The sequence below is a fragment of the Schistocerca piceifrons genome, chromosome 7 (genome assembly GCF_021461385.2).
Source record: "Schistocerca piceifrons isolate TAMUIC-IGC-003096 chromosome 7, iqSchPice1.1, whole genome shotgun sequence".
NCBI classification, from domain to species: domain Eukaryota; kingdom Metazoa; phylum Arthropoda; class Insecta; order Orthoptera; family Acrididae; genus Schistocerca; species Schistocerca piceifrons.
Window position 1 is genome coordinate 337,573,209 of NC_060144.1, and position 15,574 is coordinate 337,588,782.

The window sequence follows — 15,574 nt, forward strand, 5'->3', positions numbered from 1 at the left end:
TAATAGTCATTTTGGGTACCAATCCAAAAGCATTTGTTCTGTGTGTTTGCTATTAAGATATTTTGGAAGTCAGTAGGGTATATCGATCAGTTAGTACCAATTTGTCATCACTTACTGACACTTTTTTATTTTTGTACACTTTCTCCTTTGTCACATCGAAATGGTGTAAATGGCTCTAAGCACTATGGGACCTAACATCTGAGGTCATCAGTCCCCTAGACTTAGAACTATGTAAACCTAACTAACCTAAGGACATCACACACAGCCATGCCCCAGGCAGGATTCGAACCAGCGACCGTAGCAGCAGCGCGGTTCCGGACTGAAGCGCCTAGACCCTCTCGGCTACAGTGGCCGGCTATGTCACATCGTTTGCACCGACTGCCCCTTTGTAGGGGCTTGTTTCGTCTTGATAAGGACGTTTCCAAACACTACTGATTTTTCTAAGTATAGGAAAGAACATGGAGTGTATGATCAACCGTCATCTGGTCTTGAGATCAGACAGCTGATTAGCCACTCTCAGAGTGGATTCAAGAGGTGTCGATCGACTGTCGGCAACCTGATCCTGTTAGAGGCGGCTACCCAGGAGACTCTTCTACAAAATGGTTCAAATGGCTCTGAGCATTATGGGACTTAACATATGAGGACATCAGTCCCCTAGAACATAGAATTACTTAAACCTAATTAACCTAAGAACATCACACACACATCCATGCCCGAGGCTGGATTCGAACCTGCGACAGTAGCAGTCGCGCGGTTCCGGACTGAAGCGCCTAGAACCGCTCGGCCACCGGTGCCGGCACTTTTCTACACAGGCAGCATTGTACAGGGATTTTTTTTTGACGTCAATAAGACTTATGATACTACTTGGAGGTGTAGTATTCTAGCACAGATTCCTCATTGGGACTTCCGTGGTTACCTACCCATATTCATTTGGTGCTTGTTACCAAAACGATTTTTTGCGTACCGGCTTGGCGACGTGTTGTCAAATAGTTTTCAGCAAGTGGATGAAGTTTCGCAGGGAAGTGTTGTGTTATACTCTCTGCCACAGCCATAAAACTATACAGAGTGAAGATCAATAGAACCGACAAAGTGCAGGGATGGATCCCTGAGTAGGAATGGAAGAAAAGACGTCTTTTGAACATGTCTCCGGAAATGGACGGTGTGCGTGCAACGACAAAAATTCATCCCAGAAAACAGTACAGAGCTGCTTCGCATCCACGTCACAACAGTTGTTCAAAGTGACAGGGATAGTAGCAGTTGTCAAGCAGGGCACACAATTGTACTTTGGCTTTCGCCATGTTGACAGGCCACTTGCCTGGAGTTTGTACTGGGAATTGTCTCAATATCCTGTAGAACCTGGTCCTCCAAATCTGGTGTAGGTACAATCCATCGCCTCCCGCACGTTCGTCTGACTGAAAGGCCTCATGATCACACAAAGGACCAAAAAGGGGTTAAAATGTTGTGTTATATGGTTGTTTACTGTGAGTGTACTTGTTTTGGTGTATACATGCTGCCTGTCGATAGTTTCCATCTGCTTGGGCGTACACAGTCATCATGACGGCTTGTTCCCGATATGAATAACGGATCATTCTGCTGCTCACAGTACGCTGCGTCAATCACACAGCCAGCAGCACACAAGGAACACGCGGCACGTGGTCAGAGGAACTGTCATTCATCAGCACATGATGCTACCGCGGTAACGAAGTATTTTCAGCATGTTCATAGGACCTTTTTCCCCCCATTTCCAGTCGGCAATCTGCCCCTACAGTTTGTCGGTTTTATTAATGTTCACTCTATAGAACGCTTGCAGTAAGGAGACCTGTGCAGTGTTCCTTATTTATGAAGGATTTTGCAGATACAATATTGTGCCATGTCCGCGATGTAATAACATACTATTTTCTTTTTCTATCGAAGTATTAAGGTTTAAAGATATAATTTAACCACTGAGTCAATGAACTGCGCTGCAAGTCAGCGAATATGTACGCCCAGTATAATGAGAGCGGCGTATCATCATCATCTGTATTTTGTTCTGTATAAGAATTCACGCTCGTCTTTTCTTTCTCTTCTTTAATCGCGCGCCTTTCCGACAGCATCTTAAGCGATCTGACTCCTATTTTCTTCCATTTTGTTCGTATGAACTAAACTTGTATTCCTGCTGGGAATTTATTTAATCATTCTATAATTATCGCCAATTGCGAGTACTAATATGACCTCATTATGAATGTTTTATTCTTTCGCTCCAGAGCTGAGCTAAGGTTATTGTAATTTCCAAGTATTTCGCCGAGATACGCCACAATTCTTTGTTATGTTTAAATCTGTGAGAATTATTCACAACATGTTAGATTTCCGTACAAATTATTTACTTCGTTAAATAATAATTGTTTAAATTAACATTTCTACTTTCATTTCGTAATAGCAGTCCCAAAATTTCCAATTTATAAATGTTATAGCTATTTCTTTAATACTTTTTTTATTACGGTGCCAACGCGATACTCACGAGAATAAATCAAATTATTCTGAATTTCTCGCAAGGCGATAAGACAGAAATTTCCCTGAGATTACAAAAAACACAAATTTACCGTTTTTCAGCACGCTGCTTGCCTACTGATCTTCAGTTCAAGCAAAAAAGGTAAAAAGAGTAAAATACGAGGTGCATTCTAGTTCTAAGGCCTCCGATTTTTTTCTAATTAACTACTCACCCGAAATCGATGAAACTGGCGTTACTTCTCGACGTAATCGCCCTGCAGACGTACACATTTTTCACAACGCTGACGCCATGATTCCATGGCAGAGGCGAAGGCTTCTTTAGGAGTCTGTTTTGACCACTGGAAAATCGCTGAGGCAATAGCAGCACGGCTGGTGAATGTGCGGCCACGGAGAGTGTCTTTCATTGTTGGAAAAAGCCAAAAGTCACTAGTAGCCAGGTCAGGTGAATAGGGAGCATGAGGAATCACTTCAAAGTTGTTATCACGAAGAAACTGTTGCGTAACGTTAGCTCGATGTGCGGGTGCGTTGTCTTGGTGAAACAGCACACGCGCAGCCCTTCCCGGACGTTTTTGTTGAAGTGCAGGAAGGAATTTGTTCTTCAAAACATTTTCGTAGGATGCACCTGTTACCATGGTGCCCTTTGGAACGCAATTGGTAAGGATTACGCCCTCGCTGTCCCAGAACATGGACACCATCATTTTTTCAGCACTGGCGGTTACCCGAAATTTTTTTGGTGGCGGTGAATCTGTGTGCTTCCATTGAGCTGACTGGCGCTTTGTTTCTGGATTGAAAAATGGTATCCACGTCTCATCCATTGTCACAACCAACGAAAAGAAAGTCCCATTCATGCTGTCGTTGCACGTCAACATTGCTTGGCAACATGCCACACGGGCAGCCATGTGGTCGTCCGTCAGCATTCGTGGCACTCATCTGGGTGACATTTTTCGCATTTTCAGGTCGTCATGCAGGATTGTGCGCACAGAACCCACAGAAATGCCAACTCTGGAGGCGATCTGTTCAACAGTCATTCGGCGATCCCCCAAAACAATTCTCTCCACATTCTCGATCATGTTGTCAGACCGGCTTGTGCGAGCCCGAGGTTGTTTCGGTTTGTTGTGACATGATGTTCTGCCTTCATTAAACTGTCGCACCCACGAACGCACTTTCGATACATCCATAACTCCATCACCACACGTCTCCTTCAACTGTCGATGATTTTCAATTGGTTTCACACCGCGCAAATACAGAAAACGAATGATTGCACGCTTTTCAAGTAAGGAAAACGTCGCCATTTTAAGTATTTAAAACAGTTCTCATTCTCGCCGCTGGCGGTAAAATTCCATCTGCCGTACGGTGCTGCCATCTCTGGGACGTATTGACAATGAACGCAGCCTCATTTTACAACAATGCGCATGTTTCTATCTCTTTCCAGTCTGGAGAAAAAAATCGGAGGCCATAGAACTTGAATGCACCTCGTACATTAAGAAGTGAAGTGATATATTGTGCGTTCAATAGTATTGTGTGCATTTTCTGATCAAAATAATTTTTATTATAAAGTCAAAAAAAGTGGCGTGTGTCTGAAATATTTAATTCATTTACTTTTAATTAAGGATAAGAAGTGGCACCTCTAATTATTCCACGTACTAATAGTTGTGTGTGAATATTTAAGTATTAAAAGTAGCTAGTCTCATACGTATATTTAAATAATACTAGAACAGAAAATTTAATTGGGATACATTAAGTTTGAAGAAATTTTCTTAACGGTCATTCAATTAGTGAACTATTGCGAATATATGAATATACTATAAGATTAGGTTACATTTATCGAAATTTAGGCTAGCCGAAGCATAAATTTCTACAATTCCATAATAATATTCACCCATATTTATAAAATATACCATAGTCAAAAAGATTCAGTATACAGGTTTTCGTTCCTCTTCTAACACTGCGACAGCGACTCGTCAGTTATAACTTACACTGAATGAGTGGGCTGCAAAGACAGGTTTTACATTTTCTGCACATAAGCTTTTGCATTAATTTTCGTCGTTCTCGTTATATTTTTAATTTACTTGACTTACATATGAAGGACACAGTTCTACAGTATATGGAGTAGCTAAGGCTTCTGGGCCTCATTGTTGATTTAAAACTGTCATGGTTACCACACATAAAGGACCTGGAGGCAGAATCCAGAAACCACTGAATATCTCAACGTACCTTACCCATAGATCTCGAGGAGCGATTGCTCGCGTTTTACAGTGTTTTCGTGCAATCACGGGTAAATTATGGGTGTACAGCATTGGGGTCAGCCAGGCTTTCTCACCTGAAAACCACAGGTGCTATCCATCATAAGGGTATCAAGCTGGCCACTGCAGGACCAGCCCCATATCCAGTTTGTGCTGAAGCTGGGGAACCGCCACTCATTATCCAATGGCAGCTTGTAAAGGTGCATCAAACTGTTCCCCATTCACCAGCACGCCGTATTATTGATCGTCCATCTATGGAACACCTTTTCTCATATCATCCACGAGCGACAAGGACGTTTGGGATCCACACGAGGCATGAGCTGGAGTCACTGTAGAGACCCAACCTGGCTACTCCAGACAACCAGAGTAATTTTAGATTGATTACGGCCAGGCTGCGCTCTTGCATATGTTGTTAATACAATATTTTACGACATTTTAAATCAGCACCACAACTTTTGGTTATATTCAAGGATGGGTCTAGACAGGGGAGGGGATTCGATAAAATGCTCTGTTGTTGTCCCTGATCCTGTTTTCAAGATTCGGTTACCTCAAGAATTCGCTGTGTTCAGAAGACTGATAACAAAAATAATGCAATTCACAAGAAGCAGTTCTTCCAAAGACACTTCTGTTGTGTTGTTCAAACTTACATCAGTGATGGCTTGGGCATCGTCGATGGTGATGTTCTCGTGACCAAAGTAAAAGTCCCGCATCTTGAGTGCCGCCTCCTCGCGCTCTTCGGCCGTCGGCAGGTGCAGGATTGGAGACACGGCTAGCACGAAGTTGTCGCTGAGCTCCTGCACTGCTGCCGGGTCAGAGAGGTACAGCTTCTCTGTGGGAAAAAATATTTATCAATTTCTCTAGAAGACTAATTTCTAGCAAACGCGTAAACATAGAGCGAGCAGTGCAAGAGCAGTTGGAATTGGCTGTGTGATCACTGGAGCAGAAGAGAAGTGGGTAGCAACCACGACCATCCAGAATAAGTGATCTAATGTCAGGGAAGCATTCCAAAAAGCCGATATCGCTATTCAGTCGTTCATAAAGAAGTGATGTATCATGTCACGACAACTTACAGGATGAAGAATTTAAAGGAAATGATGTATACATATATGTTGTGTCCTTTCTTTCAGGCATATATGTATATACAGGGTGGCGATGTGTTACCATTTGGTTTTTGAATATAAACTTTATTGTCAATACAGTCTGAAAGGAACATATACTACAATGAAGAGTCGTCCATGGAGATTTGTTCTAACTCAGCACATGCTCAATATGTCCACCATTTCGTTTCCTAACTTCCTTCAAACGAACACTGAAGTTAGTGATTACCCTACGGCACATGTCTTCCGTAATTTCGCTGCAAGCTTGAAGAATAAGTCTTCTGAGCTCCATTAAATCAGGTGGACCTTTCGGAAAAAAGTCACATGGATTGAGGTCTGGACTATTGGGGGGGGGGGGGGGGGCAATTTTGTCCGTCATTGAAGCGACTTGGAAACCTGAGTGAAATGATCCGCATGTCGAAATTCTCGTGTAAAAGCTCCAACACAGTGTTTGCAGTATGTGGCCTTGCTCCATCTTGCATGAACCACTGTGTGTTGAAGGGCAAGGCAGTAGCAAGAAGCTGTGGAATGAAGCTATTGTGCAGCATGCTCAAATAACGCTCGCTGTTCACAGTTTCTTCAAAGAAAAAGGGTCCAATAAGTCCGTGACTGGAAATTGCTGCCCACGCTGTAATCCTCGGAGCATAATGTTGTCGTTCATGAAGTACTTGTTGGTTTTCAATGGCCTAAAAGTGTACATTTTGTTTGTTAACCACACCGTCTAAATGAAAATGCGCCTCGTCTGAAAACCAAACGTTGTTGAGAGTTTCTTCTCTATCCTCCGCCCACTGAGCAAACAGTAGTCTCTGCTGCTTGTGTTCTTCAGTGAGTTTCTGTGCACAGGTCATTTTCTATGGCTACATATGGAGGTCACTTTTAAGAATGCTTTGAACGGAGCAATTGCACTGCTGCCTTTCTACACGATTTCCCGGGACTTCTCTGTACAGCAACTCGTACCGCTTCAATATTCTCCGGCGAACAAACAGGCTTAGGCCATGGTTGCTTCGCTTCCTGTACAAATTTATCGTACAACCTGTGGATGGTCTTCTTGCAAGGAAGCCATCGTGTGTTAAACTGTTGTCGAAAGCGCCTCTGAGTCACAGCAATGTTTTTCGTTTCATGAAAAAGTTACACATTTGCAGATCGTTGCTGTGTCGTCAGTCTTCCATTGTCAGCCATTGCTGCTTACTAGTCTCCTAGCTGCAGTATCGTGAATTACACGTCATTTCGTAACTCATTTGTTTTTCCAAGCTCTGCTGGTACTGCTGTAGAGATCCCAGCGGGATATCTAATGTGCTTCGTAAATTGTGAAAGAAACAGTCGGTAACACATTTCATGCGCCACCCTATATAAAGCAATAGAAAATCCAGGGTGCAGTGTAACAGTATCTTGAAAAGAATAGCTGCTATCACTGTCTAGCGGAGATGCTGAGTCGCAGATAGGCATAACAAACAAAAAGACTGTCAGAAAGTGATCTTTCAGCCAACAAGGTGTTTGTGGAAAATAGACGACTCTCTCTCTCTCTCTGTTTCTCTCTCTCTCTCTCACACACACACACATACACACACACACACACACACACAAACACACTCACAGCCTCTGGCAGCTGAATCCGGTTGACTTCAGCTGGCAGAGATTGTAATATGTCGCCTACTTTCGACAAAGGCCTTGTTGGCCAAAAGCTTATTTCCGACAGTCTTTTTGCTGTGCCTATCTGCGACACAGCATGTCCGCTGTATGGTGAGAAGCAACTATCCTTTTCATAATATATATATATAAAGACGTGTAAGTGTTCAAGGGTATGTGACGCTACGCTAGTAGAGTGCAACTGGGTGGGAATTTGGGTCGGATGGAAAGCGTTCTCATGTGGCCAAGGCGGTTAAGGGGACCATTCACGTTAAGTGGGAGACCAAGGTTCGAGTCCCGGTTTGGCACAAATTTACACTTGTTACCACTGATTCATTTCCATGCCCAAATGCGGCTAGCGCCTTTGAAAACTTTTGAATAGAAATGAACCCTTACATAAAAAAAACACAGAGCACTGACAAGTGTTTTCAATGTCAATAAATCCAACAACAGCCGTATACTTTACGATATTTTATTTTATTAAGAAAGCAACCAGTTTCGGCAATTCATTTTGCCATTTTCAGGCCCCATACGCTTTTATCCAAATAATCAAACTTATCGTATAGCGCCATAAAACACTGGATAACGTGAATTCCAATCGGTATATAAATTATTGCTTCACTTGTGTGTAGTCAAGCTATGAGCTTTAAGAAAGTGGCAAAATCTTGTACAACCAAACTTGTCAGTCTCTGTTTGTCCATCACGGCCAGGGGACATCTGCTGATCGGCTGGTATGTACTTTTCAATGTCAATAAACTTCATCAACAGTTGTATATTTACGATATTTCATTTTATTCTGAAAGCATCCAGTTTCGGCAAATCATTTTGCCATCTTCAGGCCCCATACGTTTTTATCCAAATAATCTAACTAACTGTTTTCTTATTAAGCATTATATAACGATATGACTGCATACAATATACGATTGAGTGAAAGAATCAAAATACTTTGTCACTGCATAGTGGACCTGGCTTGCAAGACGTCAACATTGAAGAGTTTAGATGCATATTAACTAATTTAAACGTCAAGTGTAGACATACAAACGAAGTCACTTCTCTCGAACACTCACTCGTTCATAGCGTGTATCGAGCTCTACACTCTGAATATCGAAATGCTACCGTTAGTCACGATCAGTTATTGAAATATTATGAGGTGAACAAAAGAGATGTGGGAACTGACATCGTTGAAACAATGGTAGCACTCCTTGTGGTAACTATCGCATCCTTCGCCTCTTTCTTCGCCTCAAAGATTTACTTTTTTAATTCAGCGTGGAAAACCATCATCTGGTTGTCCAGCTATCAAATTTGCTTTCCTTCTCTATCTGTTTCCGTGTCTTATCGATTTCCCCCTGTAAACGTTTCGCATTTGCCTCTCCGTCTTGCTTCAACTTTCTTAAATCGAGTATGCACAGAACCTCATTACTCATCTTTCTGTGCCTCCATCTAAACTGACAAGCGAGAGTCCCCCCCTCTCGTGATCCTGCATGTTCCCGATCAAACATTTCACATCCGCGTGCTTCTATGAGACTCTCACAGTCTGACCCAAGTGACGGCGGCCCACAAAATTTTTTTCTCGGACTGTCTGACGCATCTACAGGGTAGTACCGAATCGTCATACTGCCTCAGCGTGCCCACTCGTCTCTTCTTCGTCATCTGAGTGACATCCCCTCACATCATCATAACTAGTATCATCTAGAAAAGATAATTCGCTGTCAGAATCTGATTGTCCAGCCGGAATGATGCTATCTGCCTCATCCAAAATATGTTTGCGAACATTACGATTTTATGCCATTTCGTCTCCCTTTTCTAACTTATCCTGCTAGCTAGCGTTACGCGCTTTACTGTGTGTCAACAGTAACACTGCTCTCTAGACTCCCGACGTAAAGAAAAATAATGTACAAGAAGATCTATAAAATTACAATGAACTAGCTGGATGTTAGGTGTATCTGACTGTACCTAATTGTTACTGACAGATTACAGCGTCCTAACTGTCTATACGAAGTTCTGTGGTAGTCACACGAACACCTAATATGCAACACGGCAACACAAGGCACAAAGTCAAGAAAAAATAAAGTGTGGGGTCAGAAAACTCAAAAAGATTCTGAAAAGAAAAATATGATTATCGCGCTGTAGAACACATATATGACTAATTATATCATGTGAATTTACAGTACGCAAATTGTAATCAGAACTAGTTGCAGTTCCACATAACTGAAGTCTAAATACTGAGCTTGTGGCCAGTCTTCCTACTGACTAAACCTACAACAAAATTATGTGCTGTCAGTATAAGTCCCAACTACTCCTTGACATTATTTAATAGATGTTTCGAAAGATGCAGCGCCCACAGACACAGAGATGGGGGCAGTACTACGCTGTAGGGGACATTCACCTACGTTTCCATGGGACTTGTGGTAGTAACCGAAGGCAACATGACGGCTGTGATCACGTAAACACTATTGTGAACCACCTGAATCCTAACATGGTGATATCTTCTGTGAAGGCGGTTATCTTCCAGCATTATAACTGTTCCTGTCACAAGGCTAGAATGATGCCATAGAGCTTTGAGGAGCGTTATAGTAAAGTTATGTTGCTTCCTCGGCTGCCAGATTCGCCTCATCTCAATCTGACTGAACACAACTGGGGTGCTACTGGGCGCCAGTTTCATGCCCTCAAATCACTGGCCAAGAATGTAATGGAATTTCGTGATCTGTGCCTAGACAGCTGCTGTCACATATCTCTGGAGGCCCACCAAGGGCTTGTCGAAACCATGACACACAGAATCGCTGCTGTACTACGTTCCAAAGTTGGAGCAACAAGCTATTAAGCAGGTGCCCACAATGTCTTGGCCAATTAGTGTATGAGTGCTAGTAGCAGTGGACATGAGAGGAGGGGAGATGGGAAAAAGAGAAAACTAATAAAACAGAATTTATGAAGAAAGGAAAAATAAAAGAGCCATGACTGACTGAGAAATGAAAAGAGTTACAAGCATAACTGCTGCACTGCCAGACAGATGGAAAAAAGTGCGATATATGTTAATTTTGGGGCAATGTATGAGGGTGACAGAAGGACGTGCTTCATTTTCTTCTTAAAAACAAAAGGGCACTGAATTCTGCTCAGAGTGCAAGGCAGCGTGTTCCAGAGGCGGATGAGAGGAAATAGTTGGCTACTGTTTTTATTTTATGGACGGGCATACACCGGGTGATTCAGCTGCCCCTGCCACTGGGTTTTAGGCAATCCACAACGCCTTCAAATACAACGCTCAAGATTTTTGTATTCTCTCACGCAGTATGCACGAACTGTTGGTCCTACAGAAAAAATGAACTGGACCTTTTTGTGGGAAATGTAACATAGTTAAAATTTTGCACTAGATACGTTTTTGTTGGAGCTCGCGGTTTTCGAGTTATTAAAGGAAAACCAATTTGATGGTTACCTTTGAAGGTTTTTCTTGAATAACTCGAAAACTATGGCATCTAGCCAAACCGTATCCCAGTACAAAATTTAACTAAATTCATTTTTTCTGTAGGACTGATATTTTGCTTGTAGCAAGAGAGAGAATATGAAAATGTGGACGTGATATTTTAGGGCATTGCAGGTTGCATAAAACGCAATGGTAGGAGCAGCTGAATCAAATTTTATATGAATTAGCTAAGTGAGGCCTTGTGCTTCGATTACGGTGAGGTGACAGGTACTTAATATCTGATGCAAGGTGCTGGGGTTCATGCACACTGTGGAGCCGGTCAAGTAAACTGAGCGTTTGGGAGTCGGGTAACTTGTCTGTCTGCAAGCAACCTAACTGGAAGAATGGATCAGTCACTTGATCAAATAGACGAATGCTGCAGGTGTAATACAAACAAGCATTCATGGTTAATTCTAACTGTCTTGTGTTGTCACTACTCGTGCCTTGTTAGATTACATCACGGTAGGGAAGAGTGACTGGACATACACTACTGGCCATAAAATTGCTAGACCACAAAGATGACGTGCTACAGACGCGAAATTTAACCGACAGGAAGAAGATGCTGTGATATGCAAATGATTAGCTTTCACAGGATTCACACAAGGTTGGCGCTGGTGGCGACACCTACAACGTGCTGACATGAGGAACGTTTTCCAACCGATTTCTCATACACAAACAGCAGTTGACCGGAGTTGTCGGGTGAAACGTTGTTGTGATGTCTCGTGTAAGGAGGAGAAATGCGTACCATCACGTTTCCGACTTGCGGTTTATCGTATCGCGACATTGCTGCTCGCGTTGGTCGAGATCCAATGATTGTTAGCAGAATATGGAATCGGTGGGTTCAGGAGGGTAATACGGAACGCCGTGCTGGATCCCAACGGCCTCGTATCACTAGCAGCCGAGGTGACAGGCATCTTATCCGCCTGGCTGTAACGGATCGTGCAGCCACGTCTCGATCCCTGAGTCAACATATGGGGATGTTCGCAAGACAACAACCATCTGCACGAACAGTTCGACGACGTTTAAAGCAGCCTGGACTATCAGCTCGCAGACCATGGCTCCGGTTACACTTGACGCTGCATCACAGACAGGAGCGCCTGCGATGGTGTGCTCAACGACGAACCTGGGTCCACGAATGGCAAAACGTCATTTTTTCGGATGAATCCAGGTTCTGTTTACAGCATCATGATGGTTGCATCCGTGTTTGGCGACATCGCGGTAAATGCACTTTGGAAGCGTGTATTCGTCATCGCCATATTGGCGTATCACCCGGCGTGATTGGTTACACGTCTCGGTCACCTCTTGTTCGCATTGACGGCATTTTGAACAGTGGACGTTACATCAGATGTGTTACGACCCGTGGCTCTACCCTTCATTCGATCCCTGCGAAACCCTAAATTTCAGTAGGATAATGCACGACCGCATGCTGCAGGTCCTGTACGGGCCTTTCTGGATACAGAAAAGTTCGATTGCTGCCCTGGCCAGCACATTCTCCAGATCTGTCACCAATTGAAAGCGTCTGGTCAATGGTGGCCGAACAACTGGCTCGTCACAATTCGCCAGTCACTACTCTTGATGAACTGTGGTTCCGTGTTGAAGCTGCATGGGCAGCTGTACCTGTACACGCCATCCAAGCTCTGTTTGACTAAATGCCCATGCGTATCAAGGCCGTTATTATGGCCAGAGGTGGTTGTTCTGGGTACTGATTTCTCAGGATCTATGCACCCAAATTGAGTGAAAATGTAATCACATGTCAGTCCTAGTATAATATATTTGTCCAATGAATACCCGTTTATCATCTGCTTTTCTTCTTAGTGTAGCAATTTTAATAGCCAGTAGTGTATTGACGTTTAACATTCTGTGGAAATATGTCGCTGAACTTTTTGAGAGGACAGAAGTAAGCTTGTGTCCTTCTGTAAGAAGCAACAATATGTGCTGCTCCGTGATGTTGGATACTACTTTATTGTCGTCGGAGAGGGTTTTAGATATCGCCATTCAGACCAGTGCTCGATTTTTACAGCGGAGACGTTTGCCCTTTACCACGGATTCTGAAAATCTGTTGCGTACTCTGATACCCTCAGTGCTCTCCAGAGCCCGTGTGCGATGAAAACGTACCACCCTTTAGTACAACGGATCCAGGAATGGTTTCACTCGTTCGCTGATGCTGGTACCAATACAACAATCTTTTGCGTACCTGGACCTGTCGGGATGTCGTGGAATGAGGCTGCTGCTGCTGCTGCTGCTAGTGCCATTGCCTCTGACAATTCTGCAGTTTTACTTCTCTGACCACTTAGCAATTCAGCCCCCTCGGACGATCTCATCAGTGTTGTATATAGGACCTGTCACTCCGGCGCGAACATTGGTTGTCTCCCCGTGCCAACAAGCTCAGGGAGATTAAACCCCTCCCTACGACTTGGGCGATTTGCTTCAGATCATATCGTTGCGAGGAGGTCTTTGTCTTTTCAGCCATCGTCAGCTGGTAAGCAGTGGCCCCGCACCTCTTTGCTCTTGCTGTAAAGAACCACTGAGAGTAGGGCACATACTAATCCAGTGTCAATTCTTTAATCCCATTCACTTTAATGTGTGTCATCTGAGCTATCTGAGGTTTTTGGCAGATACGGCACAGGCTGTAGATCTCATTCTACCATGTACTAGTTGTAGCAACATGGCGGAGGAGATTTACTCTTCGACTGTGGACATCAGTTGTCCTAGGAAATATTACCAAATGGCCAGTCCAAAAGAGGAGGGTGTTATAATTGTTAATATTAGCTATCCACTTGGTGTGTTGCTTTTTAAATAGGGTTCTAGCCTCACTATAGTTATTCATTACAGTTTTACCTACCCACTAATGCCGTTTAGGCACATACGTGTTAGTTAATTTCAAGAATCACGGAGTGTTTTCCGTAGAAAACGGTCAATTTTAAGTCAAGATTTGGGCGCTTATTAGCTCCAGCGTTTCAAACAAACAAACAAGCAACAGTTGACATTATCATCCAAACTTGCGTCTGAATACTTACTGTTTTCTGATTAGATATGGAATACCGTCAAGAAGAATAAGAGTCAGTTTGTCTCGACACCATTACAGTGTAAGTTGTTCTGTTAAAATTAGGGTTGAGGAGCTACAATTAATAAACTGTTTTGTCAGTACATCTTGTCTCAGTACTGACCGTGTCTTTAAGAGCTGACAGGACGTTACGAGCAGTAGCAAATAGCAGAATGTCGGTTTAACGGATCGAAAACTACGGTAGTCATAGTCGAATGGGTAGGTTGAAACTCACGTTGAATCAGCTCGAGCCCGTCCCCGGACGTGAAGCCCGTGATGACGGGGACCTTGTTGAAACGACCTGCCTTCAGGCTTTCGGCCGGCCACTCGGTAACGAAGGCGCCTTCCACGTCCTGTTCAATCACGGGGAGCCAGGCAAGGTGCTGGATGCGGATCTCCTCCTGCAAAAGTGGCAACAGCAGAATTAGTAGGCTGTAAGAATAAAAGATACAGGTAGCATATTACACAGGGTGTCACATTTATCTTGATAACCCCAGTAACTATTTTCTTGATAAGCAAAATAAAAAGTGTATCAAGCGAATGTTGTTTAGCTACCAGGGGTGAGATTAATTAGCATGGTTGCCTTTCTTGTAACTTTGTTCGTTATGAAGATATGCGCAGCACTCCTATTTTTAAATAGTGCCCTATATCTTTTTCTAGTAATAAACTCTCTCTCCTCAAGTCATGTTCAAAAGGTATCACAGTGTACCATTCAAATAAACATCACGATATTAAAAAAACGTAACACGAATTTGACTGTGTCTCTCACGTTCTAGTATACGTTGCATTTTCTCAGGGTAACGTAACTTGTACATTTTCCGGTGTTGGTAGTAAACATGTATAAGCACAAAGGAAATGCAAACCGGTCGTTACTGTTCTGCTAACTAACATTCTCCATAAATCAGAAGTATCTCTACCTTATCTTCGTTGGTGTAATTGTGTACACAAAAACCTCCAACTGAAGACAGTTGACTGAATGACTGGTGCACACTTTTCTTGAGTTTCCATTTGCTTACTATTATTTTCAACAAGCGAACGAGTCAGGTTACCCTGTGTAGCTGCACTGTTTGCTACTATACAAGCGTCAAGTGAATTTTGTTTTACATAGAGAAACAACTTTTGCTTCAAACATTATTTTCTGCTTCTGGACAAAAAGTTATTTGGGGTTACCAAGATAAATACGACACCACGGAACATCCTTTCTACAGCCAGCTGGATTCAAGAACGGCATACAAAGCAGATCCTGTACATCTGGGCGTCATCCAGTAATAATGTAAGCATGTAGCAGATTTTCTGCAACTAGACAGAATTCGAGAACTACGAGCATGTAAGCAGTTAGTAGCTTGTCTATAAGTTTGTAGAATTAATCCTACACCACCAGCAAATGATGTAAGGCGGTACATTTTCTCCGACAGGAACCCTTAAACTTATCTATGTCTTACGTATTTATGTCTTGTCTAGTTGTTTTTAGATGAGTGGTGGCTTAACGATAATATCAATCACCTGATGTAATTAAATAGTTCAGTCAGTTAAAAGAAATTTCGCTACGATCTCAGTTTGCTTTTCATTATGCAGGATGTTCGAAAATACCCGTTACACACTTATAGGACTTATACAGAGGAGT

At 42.9% G+C, this 15,574-nt stretch overlaps 1 protein-coding gene across 1 annotated transcript in view; it reads right to left on the minus strand.

Annotated features, from left to right (window-relative positions):
- LOC124805687 (venom carboxylesterase-6-like) overlaps window positions 1-15,574 on the minus strand; it is a 116,691-nt gene that overhangs the window by 17,646 nt on the left and 83,471 nt on the right. The window contains exons 6-7 of the mRNA XM_047266256.1: window positions 14,186-14,351; window positions 5,378-5,559 (exon numbers count right to left, since the gene is read on the minus strand). Coding sequence (XP_047122212.1) covers window positions 5,378-5,559; window positions 14,186-14,351 — 348 coding nt within the window. The remainder of the gene's footprint in view (window positions 1-5,377; window positions 5,560-14,185; window positions 14,352-15,574) is intronic.